Genomic DNA, 13,944 nt, shown 5'->3' with positions numbered 1-13,944 from the left:
GTCTCTCCTGGGTCAACATTGTTTCATACCAGTGGCAAGTTGAGATACAAGACGACTGGAAACAATGCCGAAATGAGTGCTTAGAATTCCCAAATGGTAACCCATCTGGTACTAGCCAGGCTCAACGTTGCTTAACTTTGGTGATCTGGTGAGAACCGGTGTGTCAACGTGATTATGCCGTATAAATATAATAATATATGTTAATAACATGGTACACTAATAACAAGTGAAAGTTGACTAGTTAGTAACGATCATACATAAAAAACTTGTGTTTCTGACATGAAAAATGGAATGTTCTGATTTATTTACATAACATTTTACTTTTTGTATTAGATTTATATTATTGTATTGTATTATTTATATTGTTGAATATTATTTACTGGAACTTGTTGCTTAGCAATTGCTCTTTTCAATTTTTAAAACATTCACTGATAAAATAATTGGATAAAAATTAATTTTTTTAAAAGAGGTTTAATTATTTTTAATTATTATTGCATGTAGTTCAGTTTTTTGTTTAATTGTGCACATCGATTTGCACACAATTTCATGTAATTTCACCAACCGAAAATGAAATTTTCAGAGATGGCAGTTAATTTGAAAATTGGATGCAAAACATTAAATGCGTGCATGACTGCCATTGCAGCTTAAAGAATGTTCATGGCATGTTCATGTGGGGATGCAGTATTTTTATTTGAAATAAATCTAAGCTGAATTTGTTGCAGAAAATTAAATTTTGATGCAATGAATGCAACATTAAATCGAACAACACAATAATGGACTGGAAAATTTTTCCATAAGATGTCAACTATGATTATTTTAACAGAAGACAAAATCTGAGGCACATGGTCAAAATATTCAACCTCAAAAGATGTTGAAACAACTTTGGTCTTTTGATGGTTAAGATGCCTCAGACTGGTATCAGTATCAAACATGACTGCCACGATTCTTCTTGCCATAATATTGCTTGCAAAGAAGAACAGTTGTTTTTAACTGTTAGAAGACATAAAGCACATTGGGAGGAGGAGGAGGAGGAGGAGGAGAAGAAGAAGAAATAAATTGCCTGCATGACTGAAAAAAAAAGATGGCAGTAAAAGTCCAAATTGTTAATAAAAGGTAAACAAAAACTAACAATAAAAAGACAGTGTCTTTTTTTTTTTTTTTTTTTTTTTTTTTTTTACCCGAGTTTAATTTTGTATAGTTGCATATCAGTTATTATCATAACTCATTACTGAGCCAATATAGACAGCCATGGGGGCTGGTATATAAAATTACAAATTGTTGCACTAACTTTTTCTCTTTTTTCTGATCTAGGTGTCATAGAATGAAAGCATTAATGCACAAAAGTTTTGTGCATTAACGCTTGATGGAGTAACAGAGATATTTCTGATTTCTGCTAATTTCATTCTGTTTCATGTGAAAATTTATGGGTTTCTGTTTTATCATTTTGTGTTTGATGAAAAAAGAATTAATTTTTTTTTTACTAAAACATTGAATTAAAAAAAATGTTTGTTCTTTCAGCGTGAACCTGAATTAGAATTTGGGGCAATATACACAGCCAGAATTGTTGAAATAAGGTAAGTAGAAAAAAATATCCTTTAAGAAACAAAATTGTTAAAAGTTTAAAAAAAAAAAAAAAGGTAAGAAACAAAATAAAATCATGACATACTAACCTGTAAGTTACATATAGTCGAGAAACACAAAAAAATGTAAAGTGGTCACCAACTTTTCTTATAAAAGAAAAGAGTAAAGATTGAAATAATGTAATCTGTATATAAATAAAATGAACTCATTTTTTCCCGTCGAATTTTGACATTAATAGGATTAAAAATCAAGATATTTCATGCAAATATAATATGCACAAACGGCAGAACAATATCTGAGGTGTGTTATAGGCTTATTATTTCTCAAATTCCTCGATAATCTTAGATTTCTATACTTTTTCTGCTGAGAAGTCACGGCCAAAATCGGTTAAGATCAATGGAAGTGGTAAAATATTTTCTCTCTAATAAATTCCTCCTCCCCCTGCCACCACTTAACACCGTTTGGGGATCGTTCACAAGGAACAGTTGAGAAGAGAACACCGGTTTGGCTTCGTAGTTCTTTCATGTGAAGTTATTTTAAATCACTAAACTAAGCTGCAGTGCTCTGTGGCGTAGTGGTTAGCGTGCTGGACAATTCACATTATATTTTCATGTTCGCGCCAACCTACCGTAGTCGTTTTTTTTTTGTTTTTTTTCCTAAACAACTGGAATGGACTTTTCTTGGTGGCTGAACTGTTAACGTTGCAGATGTTTGTTTTTTTTTTGTTTTTTTCACACTTTATTTTCCTACTTTTACTCATGACTCTGGGTTTGATCCTTCCTACTTACCTACCATGACATTTTTTAAAACTCACCCCCCCGTCCCGGAAACAAACACTCGGGCAACGCCGGGTACCCCCGCTAGTTCTTAATAATGAAGGGAAATAAGTCATATTTTCAGCTTTTTAATTTTACATTATTTGATTCATTATTTAAGTTCGTTGCTATCATAACAATCTTCTTAAGGGAATCATTTTTTCCAAACAAATTGAAGCTAAATACATTTTGGTATTGTAAGAAAACAAGATGGGAAAAAATCAAACTCGAAATGATAGAATGCAGAATTAGACAAAGACTCCATGTTCTAACATATAAAGAGAAACTCTACACCGAAACAACGATCCAGAAAGCATGACATCAGCTTCAAGAAATCCGGACCAATGTGAGAAATTAACTTGCATGGTCGGATAAGGGCTGACTTGTCAGAAATGGACTGCAAATAATGACAAACACTCACCTGGTAATTTTGGAAAACATCAGTGAAGTAATTGCTAAAAGATAGTCAATCCTGGTCAGTAAATTAACATTTCAATTCAACAAATGGAGTTCAAGATTATTCAGTAAAAAGAGAAATTATAATTCAGGGAAATCTCACCAAATATTAATTGTGGAGAGCAATATTGGTTCATGTCGATATTCTGACAACCGACTGACAATACAAAAATGGTGAGCAGCGTCAAACTTATTGTTGACTGTCCAAAGTTTCAGTGACAACAGACGAAATACAAAAATGATGGTCAATCTCCCACTTGAAAAATTGACGAGTGAGAGTAAGAGAGATTAGAAGTGTTAGTCACATTCACCATACATAACTGCAACTGCCATTGCTCAAAGGCAGCATGCATACCGCAGATTTAATCGACGTAAGTCCAGTTCAAACAGACAAAAGTACATAGAAGCTAGAAGTAACGTTAAGAAAGAAATAGCGACAGCTGAGAAAGAATTTACTGAAACCACCAAAAACAAATCGAAGCACAAAAAAACTAGGAACTCATGACTCCTGGAAAATCTACAACAGTGTAGTAAATAATGGGCAATCAACAATTCCCCCACTAACAAACAACCACAAGGTTGTTTGCTCAGCAACCGACAAGGCTAATATGCTTGCCAGCCAGTTTGCCTCAAACTCCACACTGGACCCTTCCAACCACCCCCTGCCTGACTTTCCTTTGCAGACAGACACCATGCTAGACGATCTGAAAATCACCCCTGCTCAGGTACATGCTATCATAAAAAACCTTGACACTTCAAAAGCATGTGGACCCGATCTCATCCCAGCTGTGCTATTAAAAAAGTGCTCAGCCGAAGTAGCTCCAGTTCTCTCCAAACTCTACAACAAATGCCTTAATGAATCTTGCTTTCCGGGTTGTTGGAAAACTGGTTCTGTGGTACCAGTATTCAAGAATTCTGGCGAAAGAACGGACCCATTAAATTAACGCCCCATTAGCCTCCTCCCACTTTTTGCCAAAATATTTGAGACCATAATTAACCAAGCTCTAGTCCATCACCTTACAGATACTAAACCTCTGACTGGTCAACAATATAGATTTAGACAAGCCAGTTCCACAGCAGACATCCTCACTGTAATCTCTAAACGTATATACCATTCACTGGACAAAGCGAGGGAGGGCAGAACGGTAGCTCTAGATATATCTAAGGCTTTTGACAGGGTATGGCATGAGGGTCTCCTCAGGAAAATTAGATCATATGGTATCACTGGTAGACTACTTAACATAATTAAATCCTTCTTAGATAAGAGAAAAATCCAGGTTGTCCTCGATGGTCGTACATCTAAACAATATGATATAAATGCGGGAGTGCCCCAGGGGTCTATCCTTTGACCTCTACTGTTTCTGATATTCATAAATGACCTCCCCGACAAAATTGCCTCTGAGATGGGTATATATGCTGATGACACCACACTCTATAGCAGGCATGACAGGAAAACAAATGAACATATATCTAAAGTAATGGCAGAAACACTAGAGGATGACCTCCAATCAGTAGTGGAATGGGGACAAAAATGGATGGTCACGTTCAATGCCGCCAAGACTAGTTTCATTCAATAATTACAAGAAACCTTCTCTACCACCTATAGCAATGGCCAACGACTCTTTATCTTAGAGTACATCTTTCAAACGCCTTGGCCTAACGTTCACAGGAAACATGAGTTGGAACAATTACATTGAAGGCATTGCCAGGGACGCTGCAAGGAAGGTAGGCTCTCTCTACCGTGCTAGAAAACCACTAACACCCGAAAGTATCCTGTACCTCTATAAGGCCACCATTCACCCATGTATGGAGTATTGCTGTCATATTTGGCCTGGTGCATCTGCTACTAGTCTCTCACTCCTTGACAGGGTTCAAAAGAGAGTCGCAAATCTGATAGGCCTTGAACTAGCATCTAATCTTCAGCCTCTGTCCCATCGACGAAACATTGCATCCCTCTGCCTGTTCTACAAGTATTCTAATGGTGAATGCTCTGACGAACTGCAAGCACTTGTGCCTCTACAACGTGAACACTATCGACAAACCTGACAGGCTGCTAAATCCCACCCCCACACTGTAGAGATCCCTAGATGTAAAAGATCTTTCTACTCCAGTAGTTTCTTCCCCAGAACCGCTACACTTTGGAATTCCATTCCAGGTCCCTGCTTCTCCAACTGTACTGACGTGCAGAAGTTCAAGTGCAACGTGAACCGACATCTTGCTGCCCAAATCCCTACATAGTACCCCAGTAGTTGTTGCCCCTGATAGTAGCCCCCTACACCAAAGTGGCAATGTGCCTTGTTTGGGGTGAAAATGTAATAAAAAAATAAAAAATTCTGATACAAAACATCAAAGAACCTGACTTAAAACCCACCACAGTTTATGCACCATATATGAAGGACTTTCAAAGAATATCAATGTGACAGCAGAACATTATTCAGGAGCAACTCAACTCTCCCAAAGCGTCTTGTATGAGTCAAACTTGCTACGGAAAAATCATGACTGTGTATATGAGATTCCACATAAAAAATATACAAAGGTGAGACATATTGGTCACTAAAAATGGATGTTATATGTGGAGATATTGAAAATGGATAAGCACATATGAAGGAAAAAAGAAGGCATCTAACCTTATGCGATGAAGTAAAATTATGTTGAATATTGGTGTCTTGGAAAACGTTGAATGACCAAATTGAAGTACAAGTGCACGATTATCAGTGTTATGAAATAGGAAATATTAAAAAGAGAATGTTTCAATAGCAAAAAAAAAAAAAAAATGGTTACAAAATATAGCAATCAAAATTTAGATCAGAAAATAAAGGGATTGGATTTAATATAATAAACCAGGTTAAAATGCAGTTACATAAACCAATGTTAATTTAGAATAAATTGTTATGTGAACTGTATCTATTTATGTAATTTTATATGTGTAAACACAAAAAACACTCATCTGATCAATGAATTCCCCTACTTTATATCTGTGGCTAAACCTAAAGGTAAAACTTCTTTCTTAGAACTGCAAGCCTGTGGAACTCTTTTTTGTTTTCCTGCTTTCCAACTGACTACAATATGTCGTCTTCAAGTCCAATGTGAATAAGTTCTTGATGAGCCATCCCCTTAAGCAATCCAATTCACCAAATTAATGATTGCTACAATATTTTTCCATTAACTACTGTTCACTTATTTACTCTTATCCTCGAGTGACCTCCCCCGGGCCTTGATAAGTGGTGACTCCTTTGTAAAAAAACAAACAAAAAAAAACGCCCCCATGCAGCCGGCTACTTACTGAACATTACAATAACACAAATTGGCAAGTATATATGCTCACATACTATCACAACACTAGACAATCACAGATACACATAAATATATATATATAATACATATATATATATATATATATATATATATATATATATATATATAACTATTTCATTTATTCACATAAATTTACTATACGAAAGTATAGATTTATGCGTAAACTTTAAGTATTTACTTCAAAAGTGCTCAATACGTAGGTAGAGCTAGTTAGTAATTTATAAAATATATATGGCGATTAAGCTACACTGAATATTCTGCGTTTCATCCAACTATAGGATTCGTCAGGCTTATGCGCGAATTCTGTCGTTGCTTCTTGTTTTTATACATGTTGATGATTACTAGTTGGCCAATCAGCTTTCTAGTATCCACCGCGCCCCTCCCTACCAGCCAATGGGCATGCATTTTATCAAACAAAGGATCTGTTTTAGAGCTAGGTTAGTGGTTTTAGGTGGCCGTTCTCCTTCTTTTTTTTTTTTTATATATACATATAAATATACCTATGTGTACACAATAATGCACATATATATACATATATATATATATATATATATACACACATATGCGTGTGATCGTTTATGTATATTCATGTTTATTTAATTTATTTCTTTGTTTGTTTTCTATTGTTATTGTTAGTTTTAAAGCTATTTTGTATCACTATCCTAGAGTAAGTTTTATTTTGTGAACACAGTTGTTTGCTATTTCCCGCCTACAGTTTAATAGATTTTGAGGTTCTTTAAAGTACAGGATAGAGAATTTTTCATGGAGGCATAATTTACATGGGTCGTCTAAATGTCTGCATGTGGTAGCTTGTCTTATTATTTTCCATTCGACTACAGGCGAATGTCCGCTTTCTTTGAGTTCCCAGTATTTATTCGCTAGTGTTGTTTTTATACGGTGTTTTTTATTTTTGAATGTGCTTTTGTGGTCATAGTATCGGGTTTTGAAATCTAAGGAAGTCATGCCTATGTAATATTTCTTGTTATTTGGGTTTTCTTTTGCAAATATTGTTGCTTGATAGACTACGCTTTTTGTTAGACATTTGTTTTGGACTGGGCAAAGTGTGCGGTGTCTACAATTGCATTTATCTTGTTCGTTATTAGTATTTTTATTTATGGTATGGTTGTACTTGTCCGGGGTTGGTTTGTTATTATTATTATTGTTATTATTATTATTATTATTATTATTATTATTATTATTATTTCTGCTAGTGTTGTTTTTATTTCTGTCCTGGTGTCTACTTTTTTTATTGTTTATTTTGTTGTTGTTTACATTGTTTTCATTTAGTATTTTGTTATTATGTGCCTTAATTATCATCTCTAAATTTTCGCAACAACTGTAAGATAACTTCAAGGTATTCTTATTGAAGATTTTGTGTATACTAGATCTTATTGAAAAACACTTTCCCGCAACCAACCCCTTATTTTGTTATTATGTGCCTTAATTATCATCTCTAAATTTTCGCAACAACTGTAAGATAACTTCAAGGTATTCTTATTGAAGATTTTGTGTATACTAGATCTTATTGAAAAACACTTTCCCGCAACCAACCCCTTACACAAAATCTTCAATAAAAATACCTTGAAGTTATCTTACAGTTGTTGCGAAAATTTAGAGATGATAATTAAGGCACATAATAACAAAATACTAAATGAAAACAATGTAAACAACAACAAAATAAACAATAAAAAAAGTAGACACCAGGACAGAAATAAAAACAACACTAGCAGAAATAATAATAATAATAATAATAATAATAATAATAACAATAATAATAATAATAACAAACCAACCCCGGACAAGTACAACCATACCATAAATAAAAATACTAATAACGAACAAGATAAATGCAATTGTAGACACCGCACACTTTGCCCAGTCCAAAACAAATGTCTAACAAAAAGCGTAGTCTATCAAGCAACAATATTTGCAAAAGAAAACCCAAATAACAAGAAATATTACATAGGCATGACTTCCTTAGATTTCAAAACCCGATACTATGACCACAAAAGCACATTCAAAAATAAAAAACACCGTATAAAAACAACACTAGCGAATAAATACTGGGAACTCAAAGAAAGCGGACATTCGCCTGTAGTCGAATGGAAAATAATAAGACAAGCTACCACATGCAGACATTTAGACGACCCATGTAAATTATGCCTCCATGAAAAATTCTCTATCCTGTACTTTAAAGAACCTCAAAATCTATTAAACTGTAGGCGGGAAATAGCAAACAACTGTGTTCACAAAATAAAACTTACTCTAGGATAGCGATACAAAATAGCTTTAAAACTAACAATAACAATAGAAAACAAACAAAGAAATAAATTAAATAAACATGAATATACATAAACGATCACACGCATATGTGTGATATATATATATATATATATATATATATATATATATGTATATATATGTGCATTATTGTGTACACATAGGTATATTTATATGTATATATAAAAAAAAAAAAAAGAAGGAGAACGGCCACCTAAAACCACTAACCTAGCTCTAAAACAGATCCTTTGTTTGATAAAATGCATGCCCATTGGCTGGTAGGGAGGGGCGCGGTGGATACTAGAAAGCTGATTGGCCAACTAGTAATCATCAACATGTATAAAAACAAGAAGCAACGACAGAATTCGCGCATAAGCCTGACGAATCCTATAGTTGGATGAAACGCAGAATATTCAGTGTAGCTTAATTGCCATACATATTTTATAAATTACTATATATATATATATATATATATATATATATATATATACTAGCATTTCAGCCCGGCTTGCGTGGGTGTTTGGATGTGTATGTTGAGCAAAAAAAAAAAAAGTGGTAGTAGGAAGGCAGGCTCAAACCCTTAATGTTTTTAGCCCATTTTTTTATATTTGTCGTATGAAAGGTCGAACTTTAAAACGATACTGATCTTGGTAAAATGCGTCGCCTCTATTGAAAGTTTAAGGCAGACATGCAAACAGACATACATACATGCATTTATATATTGGTAACTTAAAATTTTCGACCTAAACTGATGAAAAAGCTTTCCCTATCTCTAAATACCCTTTATGTAAAATTTCAAATATTTAGACCAGAAATTGTCTGAGTAATTTCGAAGAGACAGCAGAGGTAAACTTTTTAAAAACTTTGACCCCTATTATGACCTCTTAAATTTTATTGTTTTTGGCTCAAATCAAGTTATTAAGTTAGATCCATGTCCACGGAACCTATATCCAAAATTTCAAGTGCATAGACCCAAACTTGTCGGAGGAGTTTGGTAGAGTTCTCAAAGGTCAAATCGTTGAACTTTGACCCCTTAATCGCCAAATTTCTGGCCAAAAACCGATCACATCGATTTTCCCAAATCTCAGTACTCTGTATATCAAATTTCGAGTCTGTAGACTATAAATTGACAGTGTTATTGCGTAGGGAAATGTACACAGACACGTTCACTTCACTTCATCATGCAGGCAATACTCAGCATACAGTTGTGAGTGACATGGCTGATGGAATGAGAACATATTACACTTGTGGATTAAAGAAAGGGTTTTGTTTAAAATTCTGTACAGATTTCCTAGTGTAGAAGGTAGGAGATTACATCGGCCAAAGTGGAACAACTAAAGGTGAGAATGGTGGTCTGAATAATCCAAATAATATGAATTATCGATCCTCACCTGAAAAATTCAAAAACAACAAAATTGAAAAGACAGAAAATTAATTTTTTTGAAAGATTAAAAAACAATAAATGATTAATATTAATTTTTATTGAAAAATTTTTTTATTTCTTATTCATGATTCCGTGATTGCTGAAAATTAGTTCTTGTACAATTTCCTTTATTTGGAAAATAATTGCAATGACTACAAGAAATGTTGGATAGATTTTGCCACCATTTATTCCAACATCGTCATAAAAGTCATTGCTGCTTTAAACCCCAAAGTCTTCGACTTAAAATGAAGTGTTTTATGAATTCTCCCCTCAAACAAATACCAGCATTCATGACTTTTGATTTCATCATTGACATAAAGCAAATAGCAGAGAATAAGCGAATTTTAACCTTGCTTTAATAAGTCAACAATAATGTTTCATATTTAATCAATAGCAGATGAACAGACAGGAAGTGATTTGAAAAAGAATCTTTTTTCTCTGTTGACTGGAGAGAGAAAGATAGAAGCGAGAGTGTGAACTATGGGCATCCAACTTAAGATTAATAATTGCTAGCATTGCTTTGGTTAAGAATTTGCTAAGAAGCTGAACGCTCTCTTTAGTCGGGTCCTTTTTATTCAGGCGGCGTCCTCGGCTGTCAAAGCAACATAAAAGCATGTTTCCTTTTAGACTTTCCATTCGACAAAAGCTGACCTATTTCTCTTGTCATCGGTTCGTGGTACTGAACATTCTTGATTTATAAATTGATTTCTCTCCCCCCTCTCGCTATCTTTTTCTCTCTCGATATTATTACAGGATTCTTTAGACTTACTTGTTATCAAATCAGATTGAATCAATAAATACCGTTTCTTAGCACATTGATTCTTCTATATTGGTCATCAGTTAATAAACAGGATTTTGAGAGGATAGTTTCGTATAAGTACACAAATGAGAAATTGTGTTTGTCCGTCCCTCAACAAACAAAATTGACTTTATTTTAACTCATTTTCATTTGTTCTTTGTTCTTTCCCATTGTTGGGAGTTGTTTATAGGAGTGCTCCATCTAATTCTCATTACTTCCTAACTTGTTTTTTTCAGTTTGATAATTAAGAGATACAAATTTCATCATTAGGGTGACATTTGTTTAGTTTTTCTCTATATTTTCAGAATACATGTTGTCTCTCTTGCTTCCTGGTTATGACTGCCTAGAAACTTTGTTCTGTCTCCCAAATATGTGATCATTTCTATCTAATCTATCGGTGCATGAATTTCTAGCATGTTTTGTCTAGGGAACAAATCTTTGAACCATCACCTCAATCATACTAACTGCTTTGGGTCTATTTCCGTTTGCATGGCTTCTATGTAATCTTTGCTGAAATTGACACTAATTAACATTTACTTAATCACTACTTACTGGCATAGGGTTCTAATATATAATAGAAAATCTCTTCTATACTACAGAATATATACACTACATACATTTTTTTAAATCTTTTTAGTGATTGGAAACCAATATTCACCATCAAAAAACACATTTTTTTACATCTCTTCTATAATACAAGACAACTAAATCTAATGCCTTTAAGCTTCTATCAATATGAAAATTACTTGACTACTTCACAAATCATAAGCACACCTGGAAGATGTGTTTTAAGACATTCAAAAGCTTAAAACATCTTCAGAAAATGGATTTACTGTTCCAACCAATCAAATCACTTCTTACATTTTATCCAAATGTAAATCCAGACTGATCAGCATATTTTTATTTATTTAGAGGCATTCGTTTGTATATCTTAAACCTATAAGTAATGTTTTTTAATGCAAAATCTGTATGTAATAACAGTATGCTTTCTGCAAACAAGAACGCAAAAAAAAAGGAAGAAAGGGAAAAAGAGTAATAAAAAAAATGGCAAGACAATGAGTCACATGCAACAGCAGTTTTCAAGGATTTTTATCACCGCAGCCTCGTTTTATGCAGTTAACCTGTGAGATTTTGCACACGAGCCACAAGACTTTCTGTTACTTTGCAAGCCAGTTTATAAAAGCTGTGAGTGCTGCCATCTTGATTCTTTCTTCCCTCCCCCCTGACAGCTCGACTCCACGTGTTGCATATGCACACCAACGCTTTTATGATAAGTCACAATTTTTCCACACTTCTTCCTGATCTCATAATCACAGAGAGGGTAAAGAGGTAGCCGTCGTCTTTGCCAGGCACTCCTTCGAATTGGAATGATACAGGCTTCATCCTCACATGTGCTTTTATCTGCAGTCTGAGGTTCAAGAATCACTGCATCCGCTGGGAGGCTGCTAATATCCGAATGACTACCTGATGAAACTCGTGTAAATCAGAGTGAAAAAAAATCGGATTCTGAGACCAGTGGGTCTCAGAATCCGATTTGCTTTCATCATCCAGTGGTGATTGCGGTTGTGCCATCAGCTGTAAGTTTAACGTAATGAGGCACACTATCAACCCTCATTGATTGTGAGCTGGTTATTTTAGTGACGCATCAGGTACCATATCTTGTTATACACCTGCCACGTGGGATTTGGATCCAAATGACATCTCCCTGGAACTTCTCTCTGGTCATTTCCAGTTTGGGTTGGCTTTAATTCTCTTCACCATGACATGGTACTTATGCAATGCATTAGTCGCTACTGTAGAAGATGAAATGTCATCTTTTGGAATGACATTGTACCAGTAGACCGCCTCAGACACTCTACAGTCTCTTCTGGCTGCTATGGTCTTGATGGTTTTGTGGTTTCGTTCAATGATCTCATTTCCACTTGGCAAGTAGGCACATCAAACCCGCAGATGCACATTCCAACGATCCACAAATTTCTTGAACTCCTAAACTAGTAAACACATTGCCATTTCATTTTCGTCAATTTTTACAGAGCGAAACACCTCACTCATCTGGTCCTTGTGAGGTACATCAGGAGTGCTATAAAAAATTATGCAAGAACACTTGATTTCTTTGATCTGATCGATGATTTTCTTTCTCACCTGCTTTGCCAAAATGCTCACAAATTCATTTTGAATTTCTGATGACAGATAAGAAGTAGCAATTTCTTTCTCTACATCTAAAATTTCAAGTGTTTACACCCAAAATTAGCCGAGAAGTTTGGTAGAGTTTTCAAAGATCAAATCGTTGAACTTTGACCCCTTGACAGCCACATTTCTGGCCGAAAACAGATTAAAAAGATTTTCCCAAATCTCAATACCCCTTATGTGAAATCTCGAGTCTGTAGACTGAAAATTGAAAGAGTAATTTGGTAGGGAAATGTACACATACAAATACACACACAATTTCACTTATATATATATATATATATATATATATATATATATATATATATACTTATATATATATATACTTATGTATATATATATCTTCTTCCTCTTCTTGCTCGTCTGCCGAAGTCGACGATGACCAAGGTATCAATCAGTTCGGCGTCAGGGGTTTGTGGGTCCTGAGATGGCTGATGAGGCCAATCCGTGCTCGGCAGACTATATATATATATATATATATATATATATATATATATATATATATATATATATATATATTAAATGCTATATATTTGTTTTTAACCATTTTTCTATTTTGTTGATTTTTTTTCTATTTTTGTGCGATTCAGTCTTCATAAATATGCATGAAAACAAATCTGAAAATGAGGCTTCTTGTTCCTTCCTCACGAAAAAGAAGAGTGGGGGAGTATTTTTCGCCATCTTGAATTCTTACGATTCATAAAAAGTTAATATTTGAGATGCAATAAAAAGCGTTTAAAACTACTTTAATTTTTAATAAATGATTCAGGTAGGTTGCAAAGTAACTTTTATAGCCAATGGTGACATTTATTTTTTTACCATTTTTTCTGTGTGTTATAAAACAAACCCCACAAAATAATTAAAATAACAATTAAATACTTTTGAAAGTATTTCCTTATTTAACAAAATATTATAGAAAAGTACAAGGAATGGGAAATCTTGACTAAAGTTGTACACAAGATGACAGCTGCTAACGGATGTAAAAAATGGAATGGAACACAAATTTTAGTAAAACAAAATCGTAAATGAAACAATGTAGAGGATGCTAACTAGCAACAAGGAATCCACTAGTACAAATTCAGTAATAG

General features: G+C 34.2%; 1 protein-coding gene across 1 annotated transcript in view; it reads left to right on the top strand.

Moving 5' to 3' along the window:
* The window catches only part of LOC145243541 (polyribonucleotide nucleotidyltransferase 1, mitochondrial-like), a 1,193,685-nt gene that overhangs the window by 1,077,817 nt on the left and 101,924 nt on the right, over positions 1–13,944 (top strand). Inside the window, exon 24 of the mRNA XM_080106520.1 lies at positions 1,519–1,574. Within this exon, the coding sequence (XP_079962646.1) occupies positions 1,519–1,574 (56 nt within the window). The remainder of the gene's footprint in view (positions 1–1,518; positions 1,575–13,944) is intronic.

This window comes from Euprymna scolopes, chromosome 22 (assembly GCF_053919585.1).
Source record: "Euprymna scolopes isolate OS-2025 chromosome 22, ASM5391958v1, whole genome shotgun sequence".
Classification (NCBI taxonomy): Eukaryota; Metazoa; Mollusca; class Cephalopoda; order Sepiida; family Sepiolidae; genus Euprymna; species Euprymna scolopes.
Note: the sequence above shows the minus strand (reverse complement) of the source record. Positions and strands in the feature narration are given on the sequence as shown.